Here is a 17,009-nt window from a genome sequence, read left to right on the forward strand (position 1 = left end):
CCGTGACTTTATTTGTTTACCATGCACTTGCTTACATTTGGTAGGTAGTACCCCGTGGAAACCACCGCCAATTGATAATATTCTTCGTGGCGACTGTGTGAATGCGTCTTAATGCTGCCTGTGTAGTCGGCAGCTGATAAGTCTGAAAATTCCAAAAATCTTAATGGAAATGCTAAATCCAAAGCGTCGCGTATTCATAAATAACAAGCCTAATATACATATGTATCTGTATCTGGGGGGAAGCATCATCAAAGAAAATTCATAGACTCTGCTGAGTGGAGTGAACTCGTGGCCATCGCAAAGTGAAACAAATAATTTTCATATTTTTTGCCCTGCTTTCTTTTTTATTTGGTATTTCGTCTTATTTGTATTGCGACCTGACTCTCCCGCTCTACAGACTCTATAGCTCTTTAGCTCTCCGATTGCGATAAGCGTGTGCCGAGTCTGTTCGGAAATGCTGACGAAATTTTGAACGATTTTCGAAGCATCCCGAGCATCTCAGTATTGAGCGGTACGTGAACCAATTGACAGCGGTCAGCGATGAGGAGCAAACTTTTTAGTGACTGCATAAATACATGAATAATTCAAACTCAAAAAACGCAGCAGCAACAACAAGTTGGACCACGACAACGTGACCTGCCTGTAGAGTTATCGATCAAACGACCGACCCGACCGATCCACAGATCCACCGATCTACCCATCCGATTTCGGAGCCCTGCTCCGCGTCATCTGGCGTATTCCAGCCCAGCTAACAGCAGCCGCATCCACCGTTCCCAATACCAAATACAAAATACCCAATAACCAATACCCGAGGAAAAAACACAATAAAACAATCTGAAATCAGAAATCAACTACAGGCGAAATGTGCAGAGAAACAAAAAGAAAATTAAAGACGACGACACGAGCGTAAATCTTTTTAGCATGAAAAAATTCTATAAAACTAACAGGCACTGTGTGGTCGGACATCATTCGAGCGCTACGACGGCAGACGACAGCCGCAGATACAGATACAGATACGGATACCGAGATACAGATTCAGATACCAAATACCGAGATACCGAGATACAAATAGCTGGTCGGACGGACAGGCCCTGATTGATTGATTGCCGAGCCCGGCCCCATCTCCTGCCCAAAAATCCAAAATCAAAGCCCAAACCAGACTCAAAATCACTCTGCATCAAAGTATCTGCAACAGCACCGTCATCGGCATCGCCATCCCAGCATCCATATCTAACAGCGGTCAGCATCCCAGTACCAATACCAATACCAATCTGAATCCGAATCCCAGTCCCAGCGGACAACGTCCAGCCGTCGAGCCATCAATCAGTCAACGAGTCACCGCGCCAGTTAGTCAATCGAATCGACTAGCCCACTCGACTTTTGCTTCTGGCTGGAGGATATCTTCGGTCGGCGCTTTAGTTTCAGTTCGCATTTGGACGCGTGCTGTGCGGCCTCGCCGATAGAGAGATTCGGATCGGAACGGAACTCTGAATACTCAGCTCTCAGTACTCAGTTCTCAATTCTCAAGTTCTTAATTCTCAATTCTCAGTTATGAGCTCTCGATTCTGAATCAGAATTAGAATCAGAAAAGAAAAGAAAAGAAAAAGAATCGTGCGCGAATTAATCTACAACGTATCGAGAACCAAAACACTGCCGCACACACGTGTCTGAAGTTCAGTGACAAGCCCCAAATCAGGCGTCTATATTCCTTTGAATATATATAAATCGTGAAATCGTAAAACACTTTTAATCAGCTAGAAACCAAGCGCAGGCACGGCATAATTAATTCGTCTGACCCGCAAAGTTCTTGCAAAGCAAATACGATTGTGCAAAGTGTTGGCCATCGCATCGATAAAGTGTAAACTACTCCAGCCAATCCGAAAACTAAACCAACTAGTAACAGCATGAAGCTCTCTGCAGTATTGTTGGCCAGTAAGTATAATATTCTAAAATAATTTAATCTAATTGCATGGAAAAATTACACAAAACACCAAAATCCACGTTGCGCACTGAATCATATTTCATGACGTGAGAAGAAAGAAAAACACGATTTATGTGGAATTTTTTGTCATTAAAATATAATTATTTTTCGGGGGGTCTCTTTTTTGTTAAGTTTGAAGAAATTCCAAACATTTTTATGCTTTATAAACAACATTTTTACGACCCTTTCTAAGGAAATTTGGTAAGCATTAAAGAAATTGAATTTATATGCTTGCTAAATACGAGGTCAACTTAGTTAATATACCATTTCTTTAGCACAGGTTTTAAAATATAAAATATTCTTATCAATAAAAAATAAATAAATCAATTTCAATGGTACATATAGCAGAGCAACTCTCCTTGAAAACATTTGAATCTCATTAATTAATTCTTCAAAATACTTTATAGGGGGTTTTCCCACAAGTATTACGTTAAGTTTTGTGCAATTCAACAGTTTCCGATTTATAAGCTTTTACAGTCATGAATTTTTGTGAATTTGTGGCAATCTTTTTGAAAGCATATTTTTCTGCATAAATTGCATGAGATTTGTGATGATCAGAAGTTCTGCGTCAGAGCAGAAAGAAAGTGACCAAAAGTGGCGACCCTAATATAATGAATCGCGTGATAGGAGACTTTAACTAACATAGCTCACACAAATGTTGATTTCGGAATGCAATGCAAAGTGTTTTGCACAAGCCCAATGAATTTCATTCATATGCAATCGCAAATCTTATGAATGGAAAATTTCATACTTCGAGTGAGTCATTGGGTTAGACACCCCAGCAACGCAGTTTTGTAGTGCGGACTTGGTTCCGTTGCGTGCCGTAATGGTTAATTGGGTATGCAACGCTAATTCCAGGGGACGTCAATCGCCCCTCCCATAGGAAACTCTGATTCGTTGGCATTGCCAGACGCTCTGGCGTCGCGGAGAATCGATGGGCGGATATGGGCGATGTGGGGATGTGATTGTGGGTGATATCATGGGCGATGGGCTGATCAGGGCACTTTGTATGCGGGCCCGGTTGAGGGCCAGTGGTTCTTTCGCACGGCTTCTGCCTAACTAATTGGGACTGATGCCTTCGTCTATTTATAGTTGCGCTGATTGCCCTCTCGCTGGTCCAGTGCCTCGGCCTGCCCGATCCCAGCACCAAGTGCGTCATGGAGTGCGACACGCAGGAGTACCGATCCATTTGTGCTGCGGACGACAAGGGCTCCACCAAGACCTATCGCAATCTGTGCGTCATGAAGACGGAAAATTGCCTCCAGAATGCAAGTAAGTGTAGGGAATAGCGATCCAAATTCCTGCGTATACATATACTCGTATAACGCACATTATTGGTATAAAATATTTTTATTTTTATCTACGACTCATCAATAAATAAAACCCTTTCCCGTGATCTTCCTTAGACTTTCAAAAGATCAGCGACAAGGAGTGTCCGTAGAGCTATGGATCCATTGATCTGTAGTCCAGCGGAAATAACTTAATCATGGAGGAGAACGAGTTAACGCGGTTTGGCATTCCGGAGGACTCTTCTTTCTCGCGTGGTATTTGTGTGTGATATTTTTAAGTTGTACTTCAGCGGAATACAGAACACGCCCCGAACGTAATGCATAATGATAATGTATTCTAAAATTATTAATAATAAATATTAAATAAAGTAATCGTAACACGCAGCGCCTAACTAAGTTCCTTGACCATCACAATGTTGACAAGACGTAATAGGCGATGATTTCATTTCCGTTTCACCCCAGCGAACAGCCAATCCGTCGTCTATACTCACAGCGCCCTGATCTTCTAATCTGTGCCCTGTATTTCGCGGATTGGAATTAAGTCATCAGACCGTTTTAGAAAATTGGATCTTGATTGTCGGCACACACAAACGCTGTTGCTTTAACAGCTTTTACAAATGGCTTTGACGCGACTTATTTCGGTGTAATATTTTAGTACAGAAGAGGGAAATTTTGAGTTTTCGTTTTCACTTTTAATTTTTAAAAGCAATAAAGTTGTCTAACATGAATTCTTTGGGGCTTTACGCCGTTTAACAATAATTTTAGTTTAAAGAAAGCATTTGATCGCAAGTAGACATTGAGATTTAAAATTGGTAAACCTATATACATATATTTCGGTGGGTCAAGTTTGAAACAAGCTCGTAATTTCCAAATAAACAATAGACTGACTTTAGGCGTGTGGAATCCGTATTACATTTGACAGTATTTTAATTTTATTTCTCGAAATGAAAGTTCTCATCTATTGCGATTCATAAAGGAGACTGTTTAGAACAGTGACTACTTTTATAGATAAGTTATGAAAAACTTTTAAAGTTTATTCATTTAAATATTTGATATATTGAATTGTCTTCATCTACAACTTACTGATTTGACAGTCGAAAAAATAACCGACGAAACCTGCCATGATTGCCCAGAAGACTATTTCTGTTTGTTTGGAAGATAGTTGTATCCCTCAACTTGACCCATCCTAGTAATACATTAATCGTATTAATACATTAAAACTGCTGGAGTCGCAGCTCCACTTGTAGAGCAATACAGGCCCGTCGTTCCTCCTTTAGTTCCATGCCTAGCATATTTTTCTTGTGCTCTAGCAACGCGTTTTCTCGTGTGTAATGCTCGATTATCCGCTCATAGTCGGATTCCGGGGGAGCCTGAGATCCCGCGGCCAAGGAGGCCATTTGGCTGTTTATTGACTGCTGCTCGTACAGCTGCTTGAGCCTGTAGACTTCGTTGCGCTCAGCGACGATTCGTGCTTTTAGCTCGTTCTGCCATTCCATTAGCTCATCATATTCGATTTGAAGCCTAAGCAAATTTTCGCGGTGCGGATTTGACTTGGGGAGCAAAATAAAGCCTGTGCCCGGATCAATAGTAAAATCGTTGGGAGCATCTTTCGAGGATAGTGAATCGGTTTTTGGCTCTTCCTGGCAAATACTGTTGTTCGTAGATACGGCCGGAGTTACTGCGGGTTTGGAATCAGTGGTATCTTCACTGGCTACAGTGGGCGGAGCACAGCTGCTGTTGTCTAATTCCTCAGCAGCCTTTTCCTGTCTCTTCTCAAAAGTGCGCAGTTTCCGCTTCAGCTGGGTAATGATGCGCTGCACTTCCCACAGCTGTTCCTCGCGTTTCTTAGTAATGAACCCGGCGTTCATTTCGCTGTGGATCTGGGACAGAAGACTGTCCTGCTTTCGCAACTCCGTCTGGATGTCCTCCGGCGAATCCGGCAGCTTTGGGCTCGCCGATGTGAGCGGGGGCACATACCTAAGAGAGGAAATTTGAGTCAGATGATAACTATGTTTAAATGTGTGCCACTCTGCCTGATTAGGAAACTGGCGAAACGCGGAAAGCGCTTCTGTTTACGGGGTAATGTGCTCATCCTCGGTAGCAAAAAAACGACTAGGTCTGACGACTTTTATAGCAGCAATCTTATCAACTGCCAACAGTGGTGGGAATTATTTTGGTTGGTATAAATACATATTATATATATTATACATTTTAAAACAATTTATATCATTAGATAAAAATGAAATCTATAAGTTATAAGTATGGCACATATTCGTTGGATTTTAATTCGATCTTGTGATTTTATCCACCTATGCAGGTGATGAATGTGAATTTTGTACCAACACAAAGGTACTTGGATATTTCCCACCACTGTTACCACCACTCGTGCTAGACGGTGTTTGCTCACCTTATCAGCTTGACGTCCGCAAACAAGTTGTTGCAGTGGCAAAGTAGAGCCACCATTAGTCGGTGGGACATCTGGAGCGTCGGGCTGAGCAGCATTGCTAGCGACTGGGCGTTGAGTTTGTTGTGCCTTTCCTGCTGGATCACCGCGTCGAAGTGGAGCAGTACCCACGCCAACAGAGTGCGGTTGCACTTTGGCAATTGTTCGAGCAGCTGCTGCAGCTCTGCCTGCTGCGTGGTCACCTTCGGATGAGAGGCTACCTCCTCAAAGCGGGCCACCAAATCGGTGGTCAGCAGTGGCTCCGGCAGTTCGCGCAGGAAGAGCTTCAGCAGGCTGCAGGCGGTAGGCAGGTTGAGCTCATCAACGGCGGAGTCGTGCTCCCTGTTGTTGTACAACCGCTTAAAGTGCATCAGACGCGTCTTGATGGGCTCAATCTTGTAGATCTGCTCACACTTCAGGTGATCCTGCAGGAAATCAATGCAGTCGCGCACAACCAGAGGAATGTCCACGCCGTCGTGGCAGCGGGATCGTTCGGTGGCCAAGCTTACGGAAACCCCGAAGACGGGATATCCAAGTGCCAGCACTTCCTCCGCGGCGGAGGCGTCGTCCTGGTGCTGCGACAGCTGTTTGCTCTTCTTATCCTTTTTGTCCTTCTTGTCAGCCTTCTTGTCCTTTTCCTTTCGCTTTTCCTCCTTTTCCTTTTTCTTCGGTTCATCACGGTCCTTATCTTTATCCCGTTCTTTCTCCTTGACCTTGTGGGAGACGGAAGGCTCCTCCTCTGCGTGCTTTAGGTCCCTTTCGGACTTGTCACGCGACTTTTCGCGCTTCTCCTTGCTCTTGGAGCTGGTGAACTTAAAGGTCTTTGACTTTTTCGACTTGGTGGGACTTCTGGGAGTAAAAGAAAAAAATTATAACTGGTGTCTGGGTTGGCTGACCTGCACCCACTTGGTGTCCAATTCTTCCTCCGGCGAGCTCTCGCCCTCCAGAGCGGCGTATCCCCGATCCTTGCCCTTTTCCTTCTTGTCCTTGCGCCGGCCGATCAACAGGTCTTTCTTACTATGCTCGTGATCCTCACTAACTGCAAAGGTAAGGTCAACCCATTGATTTTTTCCCAGCTTACGCCCACATCTTTGCACTCCACTCACAGTCGCTTTCTTCCTTGCTCTTCCTCGACTTAGCATCCGCTGCCTCGGAGGCGTACAGCCCGGGAAACTCCTTCTCCTCGGGACTGTCGAAATCCATGACGAATAAATTACTTCGCCAGCAGTAAATAAATACTTTTCGTAAACAATTGGCGTAAACAACATATGCAACAAATAATCGATTAATCCATCGAAATCGCAGCTGCTTTCCAACACTGTTTAGCGTACAGATGGCGCTACGGTGCCATGTAGAATAAATGTAGTAACGAAGAGCAACAGTCGAAATCTAAAGTGTGATTAGGTCAATGAACAGAATGCACTTGTGCTGCTTATAAAAACTACCTTCTTTGTCACTACAGGATTTTGTAATTTGTGGGCTTTAGAGTGGGCGTGGTCAAAAGTTTTCGGCTCTGCTAGACTCGCAGTAATGGAACGTAGAATATAGCGATGCAAGAGAACATTTCGTTTATCAGGTAAGACAATATTCATATTATTGCAGTTACCAAATGAATTACTATGCGACATATGTGTACCAAGTGTATTTATTAGGGTCTAAAACATTTCCTTTTACCTGTTGCTTACTTCTTACTCTACGAGTAGGGGGTCGCATAGCAAATAAATTAATCAGTATAATTATTCCGCAACCAATCAATTCCGCGGTGCATCGCTTATCACTCAGCTAGAAACTGGGTATGGGGGATTAGGTCGCATCCATTACCGGCAAGCCAAACAAATGCTAATAGTGCGAGCTGATGCGGCTGATGCAATTGCGCCCGGTGGATTGCGGCATCTCCAAAATGCTACGCAGATTAGCTTGCGGCCATTATGAACTGGCCATCAGCAGCAGAGAGCCGTTGAGAGCCAAGGATAGTGGCGTGGCCATCGTTGTCATGGTCGCGTTTCCGCTAATTGCTCTATTTGGCTGACAGACATTGCCGGAAAAGGCCATGACCAGACCAGCAATCAGGGTCAGCAGGAAAGTCAGGCCCAGGACCCCGCAGCTGAGGCGCCGCACGGTTTGCCACCAGGGATCCAGAGCGAAGGGCAGAAGCTCCTCGAGCGTCAGACCGTAGGAATAGCTGCGAAAGAAGCGGGGAGACGGCACTGTGTAACGAAGTTATTTTTTAATGAAATGCGACGGAAAGCGTTTACTCAGCAGTTGTGAAAATGGGCTCATAATCCTTTGAGTCCTTCTCCGTCGCGGGCACGACAATGATGTGCTGTTGCTGCCGCTTCTGATGCCCTTGTTGCGTTGCCAGAAGCGCTGTTTTCTCATTGCAGGACATATTTGCCTTGTGGAATCGTGAATGTGTGCAGAAGGAGGGTATATGCAGTTTATGTTAGCTGTAAAGAATGAGGTTTGACTAAATACTTGCTCATGCCTAAAAACCATTTTAATATTATACATACATGAACACAATTTTTTTTAGATGCTTGTATCTCTTAATACATTTAAACATACAATAAACTTTATTCCAAATAACTGGTGTTTGATGTATGACTACTTTGAGTTTTTTTCAATATACTTTAGATAAATAATAATGTTTGGCATAAGCGCTTAAAGTTCTCAGGTAACACCCTGCAGTCACCAAAGTTAACAATAGATTGGGTATGTAACAATCGACACCTTTCCTAACCGTTTTACTTGTATGATTCTTGGGTACCAGTACTCCAGTACCAGGATTACAAACACTCCCAGCTGGAAATTGCTCCGTTCAGAGCTGGCGGACTACTGGCGACTGACTGCGTTCTGTCGCAACTTTAATTAGCTTGCAGCTGGGTTGTCTCTCTGTCCCATTGCTTTATTGCCATTACTGTTTGTCTTTGTGCTCGGTCCGGATTCCTGTAAACAACTTTATCTCTACGGGCTGTGTGCTCCGCTCATCTTCCGCAACCGGCGGTTGGTCTTATCTGGAGGCGTTTTTTGGGGCATTACATAACCGCAGCCGAGCAGTCGCCTCCCCCAGTTTCCCAGAGTGATAAGGATAAGCCCAAGATTCAGAAAAGTGAAAAGATCACAGCCAGATCGATCGGTTTAATGTGTTAGTTTATTGGGATTCGGTTGGTAAACATGCACGAAATACATATATTCGAATCCAGTAACTTTAGGGGCTAGGCTCTATACGATTCGATAAGGTAATACGATAAGCCATACTCCTCCGATTCTCAGAAGATCCTAGCTTTCCTTACAACGGGTATTTTCTTATTGTGAGTACGAGTATATATTCAAATATGTAGCTTTCGATTGGGTATTTTCTTAGCGTGTTGAAGTGAGAAGAGATACGGTTAGTGAGATCGGTGGATCGTCACCCCAAGCATATGCTACACAAAACTACATATGTACGAGTATGTGTTATTTGTCCTTTCGACTATTTGCATACTTTATAGGCTTAGTAAATACGAGTATATGTTTGTCGCTTTGGTTTTTGGGTAAAATCACATTCATAAGTATACATCTAAAAATGCAGGTATAATTTGAATTCGAAAAAACACGATAGCAAACAGCAAATGTTTAATATTGTACAATATTCATACATATTAACTGCTTGGTCTGATTATCAAAACATATAGATTCGAATCCTATCAACTATGGTACACATACGTAATTAATTTCGAAATTCGTCAAATGAATAGGAAATTATATAAACAATGCAATGTGAATCAGACTAACTTAGACATATAGACGAACCCAATTAACTATCTGTGCAACTAATTTTGAAATTGTTTAAATCAATAGAAATTTTTGAAATACGCAATCAGAGTAAAGTGGAACCATTTATTTGCTAAAGTAATATGCCCTTTCTTTTCATCCAGATACGCTTTCTACTCCTAGTTTTTTAGAAGTACCTACACCCTATGTCGGAAGCACTTAAATCGTTTTATTTGCCTTTGCCATTAAAGATAATCGTCTATGGTAATTTGTTTGTATGCCTGCTTATATATCTGGTTATCCTCTCTGTCGTATTGTTACATTCACTGCCCTCAGCACTTGCCCTATACTATTCGCTTTATTCGCACTATATTGATTTCCTTGTCACGGATTTCTTACTCTGACCCTGGTCGATTTTTCGTAACCGCCTGTTAACTGCTTTTTGTAAATTTCGTGATCTATGAAAATCCTAGTAATATTCAGACATTGTCTGAACATCGTTTTAATAAGGAAAATAAAAAGGCAACGATTGAAATAAATTTAAAAAGAAATTTAATTATAATATCTAGCAGTAAACTTTGACAGTATAACTTAGTACATTATTATTTATTCATGTTTGTATATTTTTTAAATTGTTTAATAGTTCGTATATGTATGCAGTAATTAATTATCAGTAATTAATAATCAATTACGTCTAAATTTGGCGCAGTTTTCTCAACGAGTTCCCCGTACAGTAGTGTGACCCCAAATGTATTATACAAATTTATGCATGTGGCTATAAATATCATTAGGCTTCTCTTCCCACCATTAATTTGCTAGAATTTTGCTATATGAAAAATAGTACAACATTATACAAAAAATATGTAGCTGCTCGTTACATTTGGTTTACAATCAATTCTAGTTATTCTGCTTATTATTTTGGTATTGTTTTGGTGTTTGCCTTAATATCCAGATTTCTCTACTTCGATCCCAGCGACGTAAGCAAATAGAAAGTTTTTTTTTAAGTAAATTGATTAGTGCTCACTGATAGTACTCGTAGTTCTTTATAGTGCAGTGTGGACACACTGGTGGTCTTTCTGGCTAACAGCTAATCGCTAGTAAGTAGTGCCGCCTTTTGCTTTGGTCAGAGTTAATGAAAGTGTTGCTAGTTGGACTTGTGTCGATAGTGTGTGGTGACTAGAACTAGTTGTCAAGGGGGCCCCTATTTAGTAGTAGTAATTATAATTGTAGTATTTGTAGTAGATGGCTAGAGTGACTGCGTTTCTTCTTGGCTAAAACCTTTAGATTTCTTCTAAAACTTACACATGTATTAAATTAACAATGGTATTCGGCAAATGGAGAGACAATTTCGAGTTTGGAGTTCGGAATCAGATTTAAACTCTAAATCGATTCCGATTTTCCCGTTTTGATTTCATGGGGTCAATTAAGTACAGCCTTAACAAACAACAACAATGACTTAAGTTGTACACAGAATGATATAATAAATATAATCGTATTCTTTATAAAGTAAATTAAGTATATATGGCATAACAGTAAATGATCTCGTTACGGTTACAAGATTGCTGAGCCGTGGCAGCTTTTCTGTATTTACAATTTAATATATGAATAGAGACAATAATCGTAAAAATGGTTTTGTATATAAGCCTGGCTTAAACCTAGTTAAACTTTTAAATTTTACTTTTAGTATTAACATAAATTTTACACAAGAAATATTTATATATCGCGCCGAGCACATTCGTATATGTATAAATCAATTTCATAAGTTTACATATAAAAACTGCATCTACAGCATCTTTCGATAGCTCCTAAGTATCGAATAGCTCTGTCCTTCTCCGCATAGATCGTCTCCAATTTGACGGAAAAATCCAACGCCAATGCGAATAACCAAGCCGAAGTCATTCCAACGCGACTGCGGACTCCTTAAACCCGAATGACATCGTAGGCTTCCAGTATGCATATGACCACGTAGAACACCCACAGGAACACCAGGATCGCTGCGCTGATGTACTTGGAAATTTTCGGCCCGCCCAGCTCGGCGCCAATGCCCTTGTGCCAGCGCCGGATCATGATGAGCATAATGGCAATCAGGGCCTCGCCGCAGAAGAGCGCCACGGCAAATCCAATGCTAAAATTGTAATAGGTTAGAGTATGGGATATAAGTCTATACAAGTTTTATTTAGCTGTTAAGTTTTAGTAATCAATCGATAAAGCCATAAGAGAGCAGGATAACCTTTTTTCAGATAATTTACTTAAATTATCCAAGTCTACTTGCCCAAGTTTCAAGAACGTAAATATTTAATTGAATAGTAGTAATTCCGGAGCAAGCACTTTACATTTTAAAGGTGTACTTAAGGACAAGGAATACTCACGTCCCCGGCTCCACGTTGAAGGTCAGGCCATGGGAGCTGTGATAGACGGCGGCGATGGTCCAGGCCAGGCCGATGCCCAGGAACACGTTGACCGCATTGCTGCCCGTGACATTGCCTATGCAATTATCGGCACCCTCGTCATGCTTGGCGGCAATCATGCTGGCGAATGTATCTGGAAGACAGATGGGATTTCAGTGTTTGTGAAGGTTACATTTCGGCCGGTGGTTTGGGATCACTCACCTGGTATGCTTGTGCCCAGGGCGACAAACAGGATGGCCGTTACCGAGTCCTTGATGTTGAGGGCGCAGCCGAAATAGGAGGCGGCATCTCCGATGATGGCAGTTATGACGCCAATCACGAATATGGATACCACAAAGGTAACGTAGCCGCCGCAAATGTCTGGAAACCGTCCCGGTGGTTATGGATTGACCATTTGAACAGAAAAAGGATACTTGCCTGTGGGCGGCACAAATGCAAAGAGAACCTTCCAGAAGAGGCAGACGAAGTGGCTCACGTAGCTGAAGCAGCTGGGCACCTCCTCCTCCACATCGTCGTTATCAAACTCACTTTCATCGGCTGCAAAAGTTTGTTTGTATCATGAAAATGGATTGATTGCAAATTGAAAAAATCGAGTTCGTGTACCTGGGATAACGGTGAGGGCATCTTTAAACTGCTCCTTCCAGGACGAAGTGCCTAGGACGGCAGAAACGTTCGCTTTGGCCACCAGCTTGTCGACTGTAGCCTGTATATTTTTTTTTTAAGTAATAATGATAATAAACTGAAGCTAACTACCGTATATTAAACACCCTTCAAAAAGTCAGGACTGATGGCCAACTTTATCCCCAGCTCACATTGCGTATACGCCACCGACAGACAATAAGCACACACAGACCCAAAACAAACAGAGCACTCAACGTGTCATTTGGAGATTTGCACACAATTAGGTGCTTATTTGCCGTGCACCTGAGCGCTTAACGGTAACTCGATATGGAACTCGGATAAGGACGTGGCTTTCCACCTGGGATTCATAAAGGGTGTGACTGTCTCGCATTCACTTAACTGCACGGATGTAAATGTGAGCTGGGACTTACTGGCCATCAAGCGAATGTGATTGTCTTTCATTAGCATTTTGAAACTATGAGGGTATACATATGCTAGGTATCAATCCAATCCAATCCAATTCAATCAAGGGTAATCCACTTACCTTGAATTCCTGGCTCTCTCGAATGCGCACATATGCGGTGGTCAGTTCTCCGTTTCTCGGCTTGCTCAGCAGCAGGATGCGGTCCAGTTCGGTCAGATCCTGAGCGGATTTTTTCTCGACCTCCTTGATTTTGTCTGCCAATTCATCGTCTGCCAGGGAGGTGTTCAAATAGTTTATCAATTATGGTCTGATTATGATTAAGATTAGTAAACACCGTATTGCATGCAGCCGCACCCCCACAACGGAATATCTTAAGATTAGATGAAGGAAAATAAGGTATAACTAGACAGACATATGTAGTTTGTGGTGGCATACAAACGAAGTGGTGACGGGAAATAGATAAAGAACAGAGATTAAAGCGAGGTTTTACAAATATGTGTATACTTCAACTAAAGCACACATACGCCCCAATTAGTTGGAAACTAATTAGAAACATATGGCGGTAATGGGATGCGGGCTTTAATTGAAGAGGGCGAAGTCAACCGAAGGGGAGGTTAGCAAAATCAAAAACTCATTGAAGGACCAACATATCGTCTTGAACATAAATGAAACTCTTTAAGAGCACTTTCCGTTTCAGACCAGTGACTTCAATGAGCTTGCGAAATGTTTATGGAAGTGCCATCAGGATGCAATTGGGTGGAAGAAAGAAATTGAAAAACTGCATATTAGGCAGACAGAGACTTAAGAAAAGGCCAAATTGACAGATTGACAGGTTAACAGATTGACAAGTTGAGAGAACAGGCATGCAAAAGATCACATCTTGGCATTAGGACCCCAGATTTAAATGACTCACGAGTGGGTTCTCCAGAATGTTCGTGTTTTTCTACAGACATCGACAAAGGCGAATCGAGAATGGATGGTGTATTTTTAAGGGTAGAGTTTAGAGAATCGTTGTTAAAAGGTCTCGAACATGTTGGATATTGCTTCAACAATCACTTTCTAAATATTCAGTTAACCAATATGCGATGACTGTGGTGGTTGGTCTTTAATCGGGTTGTTACATTTAGCTTTTGTTTTAATTCTCCAGAGGATCAAAGCAAGCACACACATACATACATATATGTAGATACTTGACAAAACAGAACTGAATACATCGACATGGACTTAACTTAGGTCGGAAGCCGTTCACGCTTAAATTATATTGCCTTAGGTCTAGAACACACAGATAATACACGGTAAACGGTAAACGGTAAACGGAAATCAAGAAGGAACACAAATTACGGAAACAAAGCCAAATATCGGTTACTCGTCAGCGGTTACGTGTATTACTTACAAATCGATTTGGCGATGCAGAGGCATGTTTGAGTGGTACCGATGATATGGATCGGTTTAGATCGGGATCGGATCATATCAGACCGGATCGGATCGAATTCGAGCAGCAAGTCGGGGCACAGGCACACAACAATGTGGGAGGAGCGGGCACAAGCGCGTTTACAAATGTCCGCCGAGCATAGAGATAACCAAAACATTACCAAAAACTGTGACCTGGACTAACTTTATTTCAATTGAAGACGAACCCGATTTACTTGCTGGCTTTGTGCTTTGTTTTGCTTTGAATTTTAGTATTACTTTACAGAAGCCTGAAGCTTGCATATATCAAGTGCGTGGCTGCTGCGTCGAAAAAAGCGCAATTGTTTGGGATAAATGCAGATGCAGATACACAAACACACATAATTACTTAATGACTAAACATTCAGATACATTTGCGAATGTGACACCGATATTATGTACACGACTGTGGGCCAATGGTGGTTAGTCAAAAACAGAAAAGAAAACGCATGAAATGATAATGGCGACCGCTTACTATCCTCTCTCTCCATTGATACATTTTTATGGCATATTCACTATTAACTGAACACTTGAAATGGTCGATCGATCACGCAATATGCAAATATGTGGCAAAAAAAACGGACGTTTACATACCAAAAAATCGATTGAAAAATGATTCCTTATTAGTGTCATCTGCGTGGGGATTGATCATGTGTCGTTTGTCATTTACGGAGACGAGTGGTTCGATTGGATTAGAGAGACAAGTATGGAATGTTTAATCTAGCTTATGTTATGGTCACAAGCAAATGTCGATGGGTAGTACTGGGGATCTATAGGGACGTGGTGGTGCAGCGGAATAGGGAATATAAATGGACAGGATCTGATCTCTGTGGGCTGAGACTAGCATTCGATTTGGGGTTACGGAGATGCGAGTGAGTTATTCTAATCGCTAACTTCGATGAGGTGTCACAGAAATAACACAGAATATATATTTTCTGCCCATTGCCACTAAATATATAGTATATCCAAAATAGTAATAAATAAATAATTATACACACAAGGGACTGGGAAGTAAATATTTAAGATAATACATAAAACATAAACAGGATGTGATATCTTCTAAGATTGAAACATACACAACACATAAAAAATACGCAATTTAATTATATATGTATATATTTCTTATTCTCGTGAAATGGCAGAATATTTGGGCTTAATCAAAACCAAAAGAATAAAATGAATTTGCACTTTTTTGCCCGCAATTTCCGCACTCGGTGAAGGAAACAAATGGAGCAGAAACTAAATGTTACTCTCAAGAATCCAAAACCCGAAAGAGAATTTTTGCTTTTCCCACTTTTCGTTCCACGTTTCAGCGCTCTACGCTTTCGTGTTCAATTAAAATAAAATTAATTAATGCACAATTCAAGGCTTACGGTACTGAGTGGAATCTAGAAGCATAAAGAACACAAATTAAAGACCAAAAAGTATAAAAGAACCCATGTGTCGATTGGATGGGAAAAGACATACGAAACCAGGTAACAATTTAGCTCAATTCGAATTGGAATTTCCAATTTATAAAGTTTTCGTTCTTTTTTTGTTCTCGTTCATTTTGGCTATTCCACCTGTTTTTAATATTCGGGGTCAAAGCGCAAGAGTCGAAGGGGGGTAGAGTTCGGGGCTGTGGGATATGGGGCTAAAAGTTGGAGTGCTGAAGTGTTGGAGTTCCGGGTGTCGCAGGTTGAACTTCCCAACGGGACAGACAAGAACTGTGCCGCTTTCGGTGCACTGATGCCGTGCTGCTTTCACGTAATTTGGTTAGCATTTTGGGTGGGTGGAATTCGTGGGACTCTTGGATTTCGGGTGGGGTTTCTGGGTTCTTTGGGTGCTCTTCTGCCGCCGTGTGGCCTAAACTCACCTGGTGCCAATCGAGGCTCTCCGATGTGCACCTTGAAGCTGACGTCCTTCTCGTAACTGCTCTCCTCCAGGATGTACAGATCGATGAATTTCCTGCAAGAGATTAGGGCGCAGGTAATAATCTTAAATCCGGGACAACAAAATAAGGTGTGGTGTGAAGTGGGAAATTGACTGCATATAAGCCGAGAGCCTTGGCCCCTTTGGTTAATGCCATCGTCTTGGCCCAAATGGCCACAGTCTTGACACTCGAAACAGGGATCTAAATTTATTAAGCAGCATTAAATGCGAAACTTTGTGCTGTGACATTATGGCTTCGCCCACCTATTTTCAGTTCTTCTTTACGTACATTTTGTAAATAAAAACATTAAAAACGATACTCAGAAAGTGAAAGTGCAAAATTTTTCTGGCATATCGATAGAACGAGTCTAGTACACCCTTTTACTCCACGAGTAAAGGGTATAAATACATTACGTATACGCCCGATTGGACATTTTACGAACATAAATATTTACATTATTAATGTGCTCAAAGGTGACTCGATTTATAATTGCTTTAAAGAATTTATTATGCTTAGCAATTAAATTCTGAGTTTGTTTACCTTCAATGCGGTTTTGTGAGCGATAGCGATAAGTTCAAGTGGCCAAACACGATGGCAAACTTTAAGATTTGCGTACTCAACAGTTGCAGCTTAGCTGCTTGCCACTCATTTTCCTTTTGCTTGCTAATTTCCTTACTGCCAAATGCAAACCAAGTTCAAACCAAGGTCAAGCCACCCCCAATGTACTCC

At 41.8% G+C, this 17,009-nt stretch overlaps 4 protein-coding genes across 11 annotated transcripts in view; 1 reads left to right on the top strand and 3 right to left on the bottom strand.

The window, feature by feature from the left end:
- The first annotated feature begins 520 nt into the window (after positions 1-520).
- On the top strand, positions 521-3,631 carry LOC122618997. The gene is made up of 3 exons (XM_043795639.1): positions 521-1,932; positions 3,074-3,253; positions 3,388-3,631. Exons 1-3 carry the CDS (start codon positions 1,905-1,907, stop codon positions 3,420-3,422), a joined length of 243 nt encoding a protein of 80 aa, XP_043651574.1. The 5' UTR covers positions 521-1,904; the 3' UTR covers positions 3,423-3,631.
- Positions 3,632-3,968: 337 nt separating this feature from the next.
- Positions 3,969-7,008, bottom strand: LOC122618996 (ralA-binding protein 1). The gene is made up of 4 exons (XM_043795638.1): positions 6,820-7,008; positions 6,620-6,752; positions 5,678-6,562; positions 3,969-5,247 (listed from the first exon to the last, which is right to left on the bottom strand). Exons 1-4 carry the CDS (start codon positions 6,914-6,916, stop codon positions 4,485-4,487), a joined length of 1,878 nt encoding a protein of 625 aa, XP_043651573.1. The 5' UTR covers positions 6,917-7,008; the 3' UTR covers positions 3,969-4,484.
- Positions 7,009-7,340: 332 nt separating this feature from the next.
- On the bottom strand, positions 7,341-8,551 carry LOC122621183. Of its 2 annotated transcripts, none has more exons than XM_043798966.1 (3): positions 8,454-8,551; positions 7,969-8,160; positions 7,341-7,895 (listed from the first exon to the last, which is right to left on the bottom strand). In XM_043798966.1, exons 2-3 carry the CDS (start codon positions 8,100-8,102, stop codon positions 7,640-7,642), a joined length of 390 nt encoding a protein of 129 aa, XP_043654901.1. In that variant the 5' UTR covers positions 8,103-8,160; positions 8,454-8,551; the 3' UTR covers positions 7,341-7,639. The 2 variants fall into 2 exon arrangements, with proteins under 2 accessions (XP_043654901.1, XP_043654900.1); XM_043798965.1 differs by having other exon boundaries at positions 8,227-8,550.
- A 1,450-nt stretch (positions 8,552-10,001) lies between these two features.
- LOC122622143 (sodium/calcium exchanger 3) overlaps positions 10,002-17,009 on the bottom strand; it is a 36,817-nt gene continuing 29,809 nt past the window's right edge. For 3 of the 7 annotated variants that reach the window (XM_043800360.1, XM_043800361.1, XM_043800359.1), the window contains exons 3-11: positions 16,224-16,315; positions 14,963-15,001; positions 13,833-13,862; positions 13,040-13,188; positions 12,478-12,577; positions 12,292-12,411; positions 12,076-12,234; positions 11,836-12,007; positions 10,002-11,591 (exon numbers count right to left, since the gene is read on the bottom strand). In XM_043800360.1, coding sequence (XP_043656295.1) covers positions 11,387-11,591; positions 11,836-12,007; positions 12,076-12,234; positions 12,292-12,411; positions 12,478-12,577; positions 13,040-13,188; positions 13,833-13,862; positions 14,963-15,001; positions 16,224-16,315 — 1,066 coding nt within the window. In that variant the 3' untranslated portion in view covers positions 10,002-11,386. Of the gene's footprint in view, positions 11,592-11,835; positions 12,008-12,075; positions 12,235-12,291; positions 12,412-12,477; positions 12,578-13,039; positions 13,189-13,832; positions 13,863-14,312; positions 15,002-15,741; positions 15,757-16,223; positions 16,316-17,009 lie in introns of those variants that run through there. The other 4 variants (XM_043800364.1, XM_043800362.1, XM_043800363.1 and 1 more) reach the window with 4 other exon arrangements.

Source organism: Drosophila teissieri, chromosome 3R, assembly GCF_016746235.2.
Source record: "Drosophila teissieri strain GT53w chromosome 3R, Prin_Dtei_1.1, whole genome shotgun sequence".
In the NCBI taxonomy this organism is placed as follows: Eukaryota; Metazoa; Arthropoda; class Insecta; order Diptera; family Drosophilidae; genus Drosophila; species Drosophila teissieri.